The 13342-nt window shown below is 38.2% G+C and overlaps 1 protein-coding gene and 1 long non-coding RNA gene across 4 annotated transcripts in view; one reads left to right on the top strand and one right to left on the bottom strand.

Annotated features, from left to right (window-relative positions):
• LOC138937930 (uncharacterized) overlaps window positions 1–10002 on the top strand; it is a 15739-nt gene extending 5737 nt beyond the window's left edge. For all 3 annotated transcript variants that reach the window (XR_011447594.1, XR_011447593.1, XR_011447596.1), the window contains exon 4: window positions 6241–10002. This is a non-coding gene — a long non-coding RNA (uncharacterized lncRNA). The remainder of the gene's footprint in view (window positions 1–6240) is intronic.
• LOC138937928 (SIFamide receptor) overlaps window positions 5740–13342 on the bottom strand; it is a 51158-nt gene continuing 43555 nt past the window's right edge. The window contains exon 3 of the mRNA XM_070304628.1: window positions 5740–8975. Within this exon, the coding sequence (XP_070160729.1) occupies window positions 8189–8975 (787 nt within the window). The 3' untranslated portion in view covers window positions 5740–8188. The remainder of the gene's footprint in view (window positions 8976–13342) is intronic.

Genomic DNA, 13342 nt, shown 5'->3' with positions numbered 1-13342 from the left:
AAGCAGTGGTATCAACGCAGAGTACTCCCATTTTAATCTCCTCAGGCAAATATCTCAAAAACCAAGCCCGGAAGAGAAAAATGTTTCAAACAAAAGTTGTTTGGTTTCGAGGGGGCCATAAGATGGTACCATTGGTTTGACCTTGGAGAATCATTTGAAGGTCATGTGAAGGTCAACTTTAAAATCTTAAATGGAAACCCCCATTTTTTATTTATATTCTTATAGCTGACATCAAGAGCTTTCCAAAACACTATAATAAAGTATTTTTTTATTAAGTACTTTTTGAGTTATTTTATATTTTAATCTGACATATTTTGATATAAAAAATTAAATATCTCGTAAAATATTTAGTTTTTGATAATCTTACCGTAATACTTCTATGTACAGAATAATGAGACAAATCAATTAGAATAAAAAAAAATTGTTTTTAAGAAAATTATTTACAATGTATTTTTTTAAACAATTATTTGTTTTTTTGGCGCTAATTAATTTGTCTTATTATTCTGTACATAAAAGTATTACGGTAAAATTATCGAAAACTGAATATTTTACGAAATATTTTATTTTTTATATTAAAATATGTCAGATTAAAATATAAAATAACTGAAAAAGTACTTAATAAAAAAATACTTTATTATAGTGTTTTGGAAAGCTCTCAATATCAGCTAGAAGATTACTAAATAAAAAATGGGGGTTTCCATTTAAGATTTTAAAGTTGACCTTTACATAACCTTCAAATGATTTTCCAAGGTCAAATCATTGTCACCATCTTATTGCCCCCTCGAAACCAAACAACTTTTGTCTGAAACATTTTTCTCTTCCGGGCTTGGTTTTTGAGATATTTGCCTAAGGAGATTAAAATGGGACACCCTGTATATATGTATGTATATACATTTATTCGCGAAACATGTACAACAAACAGAGACTATCTTTCGTAGTGTTTACGTATATTCGATTTAAAAAAGATACGGCAAGTATTTCGTATTATTTTTGTCAATAAGTGAAGAGACGTCGACACTGGTAACATCTTGATTGGTACATTACACACCCACACACACACACACACACACACCCACACACACACACACACACACTCTCTCTCTCTCTCTCTCTCTCTCTCTGATACAACGCTAAAATATTGATCGATTTCGCTCTCGCAATCTTGTCTCCTTATCTAGTATGTTTCTATTATTTCATTGTTATACAGACAACGCTGCCTATCCATATAACGCGTAACCGTCAAAGCAAAATAACGGAAAGAGAAAAGGGATGACGTATCTTTCAATGTTATTTGCTAAGAGGATTTAACATTACAGGCGGATTCTCTCTCAAAAACGCGAGCGTAAATCGAACCATCGTATTCGACTTTAAATCGACAACATGTGCAACAAAAGTGTCAATCTAACCGACGTAAATACTGCAAATTTTCAAAAGCGATATTTACACTCTTTACAATATTATTATTAGATTAGTGCAAAAGGAGGATATTGTATCAAGTTCGATTTTAAATAAAATCGTTTATTTAAATGTAACTTTAAAAAAAAACAAAGCTACACGTGCGAGGAAGAAAAACGCTTTTTTCTTCAAAATGGAAAATGCATTGAAATTAATATCAATGGTCATATATTAATAAAGAAAAACTGCCTCTTTTTTTAATTTTACCTTTAAAAAAATTTAAATAAAATCATCTATTTAAATGTAACTTTAAAGAAGAAAAAGCCCCATGTGCGCGAGGAAGAGAAAGGCTTTTTTTTTTTTTTTTTTTTAAGGGAAAATGCATTAAAATTAATAGTGACTATATATTAATAAAGAGAGCTGTCTCTTTTTCTAATTTTATCTTTAAAAAATTTAACGACGAAATACCAGCCTTCTCTCACTAGCGCCTGAAAATTTATGATTACGGCGAGCGCTCGCCGAGAGTAACGTTCATAAACGCACACACACACACGCGCGATTTTCGCACAAAGCTGGAATAGTATTTTTTATACAAGAGCAAATAAAGTATCGGAATGTACAAAAGCATCGTCTCTACGAGCAAACGTATACTTTCCGTATCTCGACGTGAAAATCTCCCTCGCGTCATCAGACTCCGCTGTTTCATCATAAGATATACTCGGCTATTTTGCGTAGCCATCGCTAATAATATAACCGTAAATACTAATTAAATGTTTAATTCGCATATCCTGCTTGAGAAGCGAGATTATTACGCGTGTAATAACCATAGGGAATGTCTCGTTCGCGATTAATAAAACATAGCATACAACAGAATGCTTGTAAGTCTATCGAGAGAAGATCGCTAGTTCACGTTATCGCTGATATCCCTCGCGTATATCTCACGCGTCATCAGAAAAAAATATCTTATACGAGACAATGGATTAACCTTTCTGTGTGTCGGCGTCGCAGATTCTCTAAGTAAATTCTCGCTGTCTCTCTCGAAATTAATTTTACACGGTATCTTCTCGACAGGATCTTCAGTATCTTTGCAAACAATTTATCGATATATCGGCAAATTGATATTATATAAAAGATTTATGGTAAAAGTATTCTCTCTCTCTCTCTCTAATACAACTTGAAGAATTATGAAGAATTATATCTTCTGCTTGATTTTTTTTTTTTTTTTTTTTTTTTTTTTTTAATTGTTAATGTAATTTATCATGCGGAATCTCACCCCCTCCCCCCCTTCCATAAATCTTTTGTATAAAATTTTTCTCAATGACAAGAGTTGAAGTTAACAAAGTGTCATCTATCAAGTTTATTTATACATTTTTTTTTTTTTTTTTTTTTTTTTCTTGAGAAATGTGCGACACGCGATAAGTCGTCGTGATATAAGATCGTGGTAACACAGTTTAATGAAATCCCCAACGGACACGTCCGGACGATATTATAATTTACCATCGCGTACAAAACGCATTATTCGAAAGTTCATCAAGTGTGAGGCATTATTACAATTATAACAATCTTTTTTTTTTTTTCTTTTTCCATCGCAAGATCATGAATTTCGAATACATATTACTTACGGAACAATATAACGAAATGTATGATTGGCATCGAAAGAATGGAGATAAGATCTCTTATTTGTTATCAGATCCGCTTTGCGGAGATCAATGAGAAAAATGTCCCGATTATTTCGACGCCAATTGTACTATAAGAGCTGCGATTAAATAGTTTCCGAACTAAACGTGCGATTATCTCCGTTTGTACAAGAATTAAACAGACTTGAGGTGATTGGGCCGTTTTGGCACTAGAGAATCAAGGACTGACAAGGGCAAAAAAATCTTTAAAAGAATTTACTTTTCAAAATTTTATTAATGTGATTAAATGGAGATGTTTTTTACCATGAGACTGTTGTATAAAATATTTTTTGATCGAATAATCTTCGAGATGTATGGAGAAAAGCAGAAGGCCGTTCTACGTATGAAGGGTGACTTCATCCCTTAATATTCTTTTTGGACCGAAACTTCGAAATTTCTAAATTTATTTATTTACCCCCATTACACGTGTGTAAAGTTTCATCAAAATCAGAATCTCGCGAGGTTGTTAGATTCTCTAATGTCAAAATGGCTCATTCGCAAACACGGGTTTATTGTTTGTCTTGGTGTCCTTTATAACCACTTGGAAGTTTGTCGATTTAATTCTACGACACCTTGTATAACATTGTTTCTCGTGTCATTCGAATTATTCAGAAGACAATATTTTTTTTTTCTACTCCTAGATAACCAATGAAAGCGATTAGCATTAAGTTCAACGATCATTTGAAAAAGACGTAAAGAGTATGTATGGGTGAGAAACCCTCATCACCGAGATTGTACGAATCTTCTCTTCGGCCGTTAAGGATTAATACCTAACGAGATTACTTTCAAGGAGATAATAGTGAATAGGATTAGTCGATTACTTTTTATAGTGTCAGTCCGGAAACTTTTTGATTGCATCCTTGCAAGTCTCGGTGAAACAAGACTTAATTAATGAGTATGAATTAGGGCTGTAAATATTCGAATAATCCCGTGTTATTCCGATAAATCGAATAAACTTTAATACGTAAGACTTCTGATGAAATATAATTGAATATTTTTTAAGCAACTGAATATATATCAAGTATTTGTTGTACTCTCTCTCTCTCTCTCTCTCTCTCTCTCTCTCTCTCTTTGTATTGTATTATTTGTTTGTTCAAATATGTACAGTTAGATTGGTCGTAAATATCACAAATATCTAGTAAATATCGAAATATAGGGATGATAATTTAATCATCTGAAAATGTACGTGTGTATCCTTGAAATACTCGAATTACTCGACTATTCGTTTTTTTGCGATAGAATTATTTGAATCTCACAATATGTAATCGATGATACACATACGCACACATACACACACACACACACACACATACACACACACACGCACACATCGAAATATTCAAATATTTAAATATATCGGCATTTCAAATCGACTTTATATACGTAGCCCTATTACACAAATGTTTTCCTTAAATGTATTACAACATTTCCTTGCATATGCATCTAATTTACAAATGTAACTTTTGTCGCCCTAATTATATAAGATATCTGTTATATATCCGATAAACGCCATGACGTATCCGAAACAGTTCGAGAAGAACGCAAAAATTCTTCCGGCGAATTCATGACTCGGGCCTCTCGTACAATTCTTTCGTATTAACGTAAACTTCTAAACATTGGAAAGTGACGAAAATCCGTTAAAGCGCGTGCGTACAAAAAATATTTCGCTCGCCATCGACGAGACCGATAATAACGATTAACAATCTACAGTATGAAAAGAGATCTTTTCTTTCTTTTTTAAGACGGTAGGACAAACGTGGTCTGTGTGTGTGTGTGTGTGTGTGTGTGTGTGTGTGTGTGTTTAATAACAACAATAAAAATACATGTAATGCATATATAGGGTGTCCCATTTTAAAGGATCCACTCAAATATTTCAGAAACACTGCGTTAAATCGAAAAATGTTTCAAACAAAAGTTGTGTGGCTTCAAGAGGGCCATAAGATGGTGACAATGATTCGACCTTGGAAAATCATTTGAACGTCATGTGAAGGTCAACGTTAAAATCTTAAATAGAAACCCCCATTTTTTATTTAGTATTCTTGTAGCTGATATCGAGAGCTTTCCAAAACACTATAATAAAGTATTTTTTTATTAAGTACTTTTTGAGTTATTTTATATTTTAATCTGACATATTTTGATATAAAAAATTAAATATCTCGTAAAATATATTTAGTTTTTGATAATCTTACCGTAATACTTCTATGTACAGAATAATGAGACAAATCAATTAGTATAAAAAAAAATTGTTTTTAAGAAAATTATTTACAATGTATTCTTTTAAACAATTATTTGTTTTTTTTTGGCACTAATTAATTTGTCTTATTATTCTGTATATAGAAGTATTACGGTAAGATTATCGAAAACTAAATATTTTACGAGATATTTAATTTTTTATATCAAAATATGTCAGAAAATATAAAATATAAAATAACTCAAAAAGTACTTAATGAGAAAATACTTTATTATAGTGTTTTGGAAAGCTCTCGATGTCAGCTACAAGAATATTAAATAAAAAATGGGGGTTTCCATTTAAGATTTTAAAGTTGACCTTCACATAACCTTCAAATAATTTTCCAAGGTCAAATCATTGTCACCATCTTATGGCCCCCTTGAAGCCACACAACTTTTGTTTGAAACATTTTTCGATTTAACGCAGTGTTTTTGAGATATTTGAGTGGGTCCTTTAAAATGGGACACCCTGTATGCAGACGGAGCGAATGTACATAAACTCACCCACGCTCGATCCTTACAAGTATGTACAATGTGTGTATCATATTCATTGCTCGAACACTCTCATATTCTTTTTCGCCGTTTTATACATACGTACACTGAGAGAAAAAAGTCGTTAATTCGATTAAAAAAATAGTAATTAGTTGGACAAATTTAGTCAAATTAACAATCTTTTTTTCTCGGCGTATACAATCGCAGAGATTATTGCCAGTCGATATAATTTCGATGAATTGAATTGTCAATGCTATCGAAAAATTGTGTGTCAACGGCAATGTTGAAGTTGGCGAAATATTATATAAGTTTCAAGTCCCAAGATTGTTCTTACGCCCTTCTCTCTCTCTTACTCCTTCGAGTTCTTTCAATCAGCTGTCGTTAATGGTTTTACTTTACGTCGCGTCTCTTGTGTGTCTCTCATTCAATTTTATTATCGTCATTACAGACCTAATCGAGCCGCCGTTCTCGACTTACGTGGCGACGTCACGCTACTAGGGTGGATATGAATTTGACCAGTGCCTCGGGACCATCATGTAATAATTCGTACGTACGTGTAACACCAACGATTCCACCCCCTCCCTCGTCTCTCGTATAAAAGCTTTACGAAAATAATTGCTTTATCGTCAAATCCGACGATTCACGCTTACCGATTTACACCTATGAGGATTCAGAGTGATTCCGCGCCCCCTTTTCCCCATCCCCCTTCCCGAGGAGAGCGCAAAACGCTCGCGGAGAGGTCGATCGTTGTGAAATCTTAATATATACAACGAGCAGGTAATCGCGATCGCTCGCGTTAAAAACCGCGCAAAAGTTTCTCGATTCTTCACACGACAAAATAACGAGCTATGACTGTCACATAGCTTGGGAGAATCGCCCTCCGGACGATTTACACAAATAACGCTTGTCCAAACGCGATACAAACGCGAAAAATTATACGGGAGAAGATCTTCGATATTTTCCGAATAAAAGTGCAAGGGAGAGAGAAGCATCTAAAAAAAGATCTACCAAAAATATATTGAAAAATAAGACGCCTCACATTATATATTTCGAACAAGCTGTAAATATCTAAACGACAAAGGTAGCAACTCGATTAACGTCTCTCGGTAAGAAACAAAAAATATATATATATATGTAATCCTAGTGTATATATGTACTTTTAAGTACGTACAGTAGTAAATTGCTGACCTACATGTGGAGGTAGTGTTTACAGAGTCGATCAATTCATTTTTTTTTTTTTTTTTTTTTACTGTCCAAACAAATTCTTTCTCCATTCTGTCATATATCTAGAATGCAGCGTCGGAGAAAGAAAGACGCATCGATATAACAATGTGACTCTTACAAAGAATCACGCTTTTTTTATCAGAAAGACCGACAAAAATATAAACAAATTATCCTTCCGTGAAACTGTGTATGTATAAAGAACCGTAATCGAAAATCCGATGGACCGAAATCAATTCTTACGCCACGCCGCGCGTCGATTCCTCTGCTCTCTGATCGAGCGCCACCGTAAAGTGGGTGCCTCTACACGCCTCCACTTCCGCCCCCCCCCCACCCCGTCCTTAATTACGCGACTACTCCGCCGATGAGTGTCGCGCGCGCCGACTAATTGTCTATCATGAGCGGCGGTGTTTGCCGTCGAGAGACAACGAGTCGACTCGCGCGCATCCGCTTGCCCGCGAGTCATCATCCCGAGTCATCATCTCGAGTCATCATCCCGCCACTCTGCGCTGTCGCGCTAATTACGTGGCCGACGGGCAAAGGATGACGCATGCGACCGTCGCAATCGTAACAAACTCGCGCGTTTTAATTGGTAGATCTAACGAACTACCTCTTTCCTGTATCCTCTCTTCAAAATATCGTACAAATATCATCAATATAGATAAGAAGAAATCGTAAGGTTTGTTGAAGCGTAACGCCGTCGTCGCGTCTGTCTTCAAATGATTGCGGTAAAAGCTACAGACGCTACGTATCGTGTTGCATGTAAGCAAAGTTGTCTTAGCTACTATTGTATTACATGTACGCAGCTGTTACATTGTGACAAAATCCAAAAAATCCACGACGTCTTTTCCAAGGACGATAGCAGCGACGACGATTGTCGTCTCTGCGTATCTTCATTACCGTCTTCATAAAAATCTCTCGATCATCTTTCAGTCGCTGATTTCCGGCCCGAAGTAACAATCGTGTCGATCACCCGAGTGACCCGTAATTCTCGGGCCGGCTGACCCTGGCTAGATCTCGGCTTCAACCGTGCGTTGACAGGAGATCCGTCAGATGCAAAGGCTGCCACGTCCTTTCTTCTCCGTCCAGTTTATCCACCGCGTCGAGCGGGTATTATTAAATCTGCGCAATAAAACGAGACTACCTCGGGGCACCCTCGGCTTGCACGATCGCGATTACACACCGGTATGGTTGAATATGTAAGAGACGTTGCTGTCCTGGTGGACCGGTGGCCCGTGCCAAGCGCGTCTCGTCGACGAATTGTTGTTGTTGTTGTTGTTGACGTAATAGGAGGACTTTCTCATGCTCGTCGAGGAGGACATCATCGCGACGGTCTCGTAATACCTGAGCTTGCCGCAGCATCGACCGCTCTTGAGGATGGCGATGAAGCCGCGCCGGTACTTTTTGTTGAAAAAAGCGTAGAGGATCGGATTTATGCAGGAATTGCTAGCGCCCAGCCACTGGGCGATCGGCGTAGCAATTGGCAGGATCTCGTCTTCTCCCTGTATGAAGTCGCCGCCCAACTTGATCACGGCGAAGATCACGTAGAGAGGCAGCCACGAGAGAACGAAAAGTATGACAACCACGACCAGCATCTTCACCACCTTCACCTTTGACTTCTGCTGTAACCTCTCCATCTGGGCGTCCTTGGTATCGGTGGGTATGTGCCTACGCCACACTTTGATCCATATGAGAATGTAGCAGAGGGATATGAGAATCATCGGCAGCACGTAGCAGAGGATCAGATTGCCGATCAGGAAGAAGAGCGTGCCGTCCTCGGGATGCGGCCACTTTTCCACACAGAGGCGCGTTTCGGGCTCGTCTTCGTAGATGGAGACCAAATCGAAGAACAGCAACCATGGTGACGTCATCGTCAGAGCGATGAACCAGATCACGACGATCATCATGCGGGCCCGTCGTTTTGTGATTTGGCATTTTAGCGGCCACCAGATCGCCAAAAACCTGGAAAACGTGCATCCATCAGCTTTACAATAACTTCGTCAATCTTTCTTCCGAATCTTCGAAAGTTAACGCGTAAATAAATTCCGTATTCTTTTTTTCTCTACTTATATTTTTGCGTTTATTCAATTTGACTAAATTCAAAATTGGGGAAAATTTAGAATCTTATAGAATCTAAATATTCATTAGAAAAATGATTTTAAAGAAGTTTATATTTGCTTTGCTTAATAAATAGTAGTTGAAATTATTCAGAATACCATATGAGAATGAAATATCGAGGAAGTTGACATAATATTAATTCGTGTTTAAAATAGAAAAATTTAATTTTCATTATTCAATCAAGCGGTGGCTGGGAATTATTAAATAACGAGCCGATACGTCACGTACGTATAGCGGGAAAACGAAGCTTATCGCGGGGAGATGTGAAAGGTGGGGTTAAAAGTTTTTAAGGACAAAGCGGTTTTTCAAGCAAGCTTGATTATTCGATTGTTGATAAGCTTCTTCGTCACAATGATAAGTATCAAATAACATAGTCGCGAATATAGATAACCGTCTGATTTATTGTATCGCTTCGCGAAGAATGCGGAACGTGGCCGTTTTACGAGACAGGTTCGGAAGCAAGCCCGCCAACTCGACGCCCGTACAGCCGTTAACCATTTTTAGATCTCGCATATGGAATTGCCGACAAATGTTCCATTCGCTCTTTCGAAAGACACTCGCGCCCGTCACGCTCCAACGGGCATGCCAGCCACTTGAGAATAGATATGCGCGAGAGAATAGCTTTTATGTGTGACGCACGCGAGAGTTCGCCGTTCGACAAACAAGTCAAATTACCTAGGAAAGGTGCGTCGGGACATATGCTTTTATCGATATCGATCCCACTCGATCGCCTTCAATGAACAAATGAATTGCCTTTATTATTGCTGTAAGACAAACAACATTGCATCATTCTCTTGCGTCCTCCCATCGCATTGAAGCATCTTTTATAAGGGAGGTTTCTATAAAAAAGAAGACTACTGTATAAATATGTATGTATATGTGTACACATAAATTAAAATATAATTTTAAAAAAATAAATATATATATATATATATATATTTAATTGAGATTATATTTGTCTTACTCTCTTGTGTATATATGTATAATAGAAAAAAAACGCAAACGTAACGTAATTTTTTAATTTGACGAGAAATATATATATATACAGGGTGCTAAATTTAAAACGTAACAGGCCCGAAAATGTCTCGATAATTAAATGAAATATCGAAGTGTCCGCTTCTTTTAGATCGTATTATTGGTCCCGAGGCAAACAAATTTCGATAAAAAGAATTTGATTTTGGGACGGGCACGGGTAAAGAAGAAAGAACGTACCTCGATATTTCATTCAGTTATCGAGATATTCGTTACGTTTGAAATTTATCGCCCTGTATACGAGACAAAATTAGATGATTTTCAAATAATTTGGGAACTGTCGCTTTTAAGCGTGTTGAGAAATAGAAAGAACGTTTTTAAAAGACATTCTGCCACCCCCCCCCCCACCTCCCACCCCTCTCCCCCTCCTCCTCCCTTTCCCTCTCATCCCCTCTTTCTCTCACGAAGAGCGATTATCCAATAATCCCCGAATGAGAACGCAAATGGCGTTCACCCGTGTGTCCAACGGGACAAGAAGTCGCGAGATGGATCGCCCTAGAACAATAGCGACTAACGGACGACCATCGGATCACGATGATAATGACGATAATGACGATAACGACGGCCGGCGTCGCGGAACGAGAGCATACGACTGCGACGTTATCTTCGTTTTGGAATTCCCATTAATCGGAGAAGAGAACGAGGACGCGTTCGGATCCAGTGTGGGTGATTCCGGATAAGACGCGAGAGGGGGGTGTCGTCGCTTCCATTTTTGGCGTTCGATAAATCTCTTTGATGAAGGCGATGAACTTCCGGATTCATCGGATCGACGCGATTTTGCCGCGCGATTACGAGCGTGTAGCGCCTCTTCTCCTTATCCGCGTCTTATCGGCACCATCGGCGACCTTCGTCGATTCCGTGAATAGACTTCGAATACTTGTCGTCGATAGACCTTCGCCGTAAATCAACGCCGGTATCGATCTATCGGGGAGTTTTCACGGAACTCGCGTCGCCACTTCCGGAATCGTGCCGCCGCGCCGCACGTATATGTGCTTATCGCGATAAAGGTGCACGTAATACAACGAGCCTTCCCCGCGAGTCTCTCGTAACGCGAACGACAAAGAGCAAAGTTGGAAAAATCGCGTCAATCCGCGATCGTCACTCCCAAGGCCATCTATTGTCGCTCGAGGAGGGACGAGCACAATGAGAGGTATTCGCGATGGTGATCCCGGGACCGAGCGTCTATATAAAGGGATCGATACCCCGCAGTCGCAACTGTAGTATCGTCCTGTGCGTTTGCCAAGGAAAAAAAGCTGATAAAACGCTTAACATGTTCAAAATGGCAAGTATATTCATCTCGTGCACTGTGTGTGTGTGTGTGTATTCGATTTAATTCCAACCACGAGATATTCATTTCCGTGACGTTAATTTTTAAGTACGGTGACATGTCGCGTAAAATTCTCGTTCAGCATCTAGACGCTATTATCGTTACAATCTTTAATTTTCGATATAAAATCAGCTTTAAAGAAATTGACGCTATACGAAAATTTCTGTATAAATAAAATTCCATCTAAAATCTCGTATATCGAATTAAATCGTCTAAAGTGGGCTCAACAATCGAATGCATTCCACGCCAGCGTTTGAGGATTGAAAAGTTGTTTGATCGCCGAGAATCGCGATCGTTCGAACATTTCGTTTCACGTGGTAGCCTGTGAAATTTTTCTTTCACGCATTTATCCGCGAAAAACGTTATTGCGAGATCGAAAGAATCAAAATAATCCGCGATAATTATTGAATCATCACAAGGAGAAAGAAAAATCACAAAGCGCCATTGTCACTGATCTGACAGAGGAAGGGAAAGAAGAACGAAAAGGATCGACGCTCGTTCTTGGCACGTGTGATTAATTGGAACGGAATGACATCGAGGTTGCGAGTCGCAAAAAGCTGACCGATCAAGGACCACTGCCGACATTTTTCATAACTCCCGTAAAAACGACGGGAAAAATAAAGCCTCGGAGCTCGAGGGAAGAAGGGGGTCGAGCGATTTTGCGACTATTTTTTTTTTTTTTTTTTTTTAACGCAATTATAAACGCAATTATTCTTCGCAGATTCTAGCGATCGCGATGGTGGTGGCGGTCACGTGGTGCGCGCCAGCCCCGAAACCAGTTCTGTCACCGTTGCTGGCTCCATATCCCCTCGTCTACGCGTCGCCCTATGCAAGACTCTATCCGTATTATCCGGCGCCGGTTCCTGTGGCGTATTACAACGGTTACAGATGGATCCATCCGGGCTCGCTCTACGTCTACTGATATCGAATTCCGATCGCTGATACGTCGGGATCAACGTCAACATCGACGCGCGATGCCTCGTATGTCACGTGGCGCAGCGAGCCAAATAATTCTGCGTGAGAAATGTCTCTCGAATAAAATATTTTGTCGCAGTACGCCCGTTGACTCTATAAGGATTCTTCCTCTCCTAAAGCGCCGCTCTTGCCAGCGCCTCCCCAGCATCCGGATAATTCTTTCGGTCTAAGGGAAGATGCTCTTATCCAAGCTTGGCAGACTAAACGCTATCGAAAACATTATCAATTCTGCTATCCATTTGTCTCGGTGATATTTATGAAACGATACGCGTATTGTATACCGCATAATCGCGCCGTTTTCATGGGGCAAATAATTCCGTTTTATCTGCGTTAGAGCCATACTTATTATGCGTTAGCGCGATACATTATCGGGATGACAGGTGAAATTTTAGTCTCACGTTCCCTGCGCGAGGTATATGCTGTGACGTAATAAACAATCGTATACGAATAATGTAACGCAAATACATACGGATAAAAATGTCAAATAATACTGCTTTTACTAAACAGACACGCGCTTGATATTTATGGCTGATTATTTTTTAATCTTAATGAGCCTCAGCTCTATAATTCAATTCATAATCATACTTACGAGAAAGTAAATTAATAGGAGAGTGAGAGAGAGAGAGAGAGATCCACAAGGGAAGTAAGTCACATATAATATATTAAAAGTATATAAAGGTCGCAAGAAATATTAAAAAATTATCAAATAAATAAAATAACACAACGACTTTTCGACAACATAAAAATGGCGAGTATCGAACACATTTAATAATAATCATAAATTATTATATTCTAATATATTAGAATACATAATTATATTATAATTATAATACAATAGAATGTATATTATATTGTTCCGTTTATCCAAAAATTCAAT

Source organism: Polyergus mexicanus, unplaced genomic scaffold (genome assembly GCF_030449975.1).
Source record: "Polyergus mexicanus isolate NDT 795.1 unplaced genomic scaffold, iyPolMexi1.0 SCAF_11, whole genome shotgun sequence".
NCBI lineage: Eukaryota > Metazoa > Arthropoda > Insecta > Hymenoptera > Formicidae > Polyergus > Polyergus mexicanus.
Note: the sequence above shows the minus strand (reverse complement) of the source record. Positions and strands in the feature narration are given on the sequence as shown.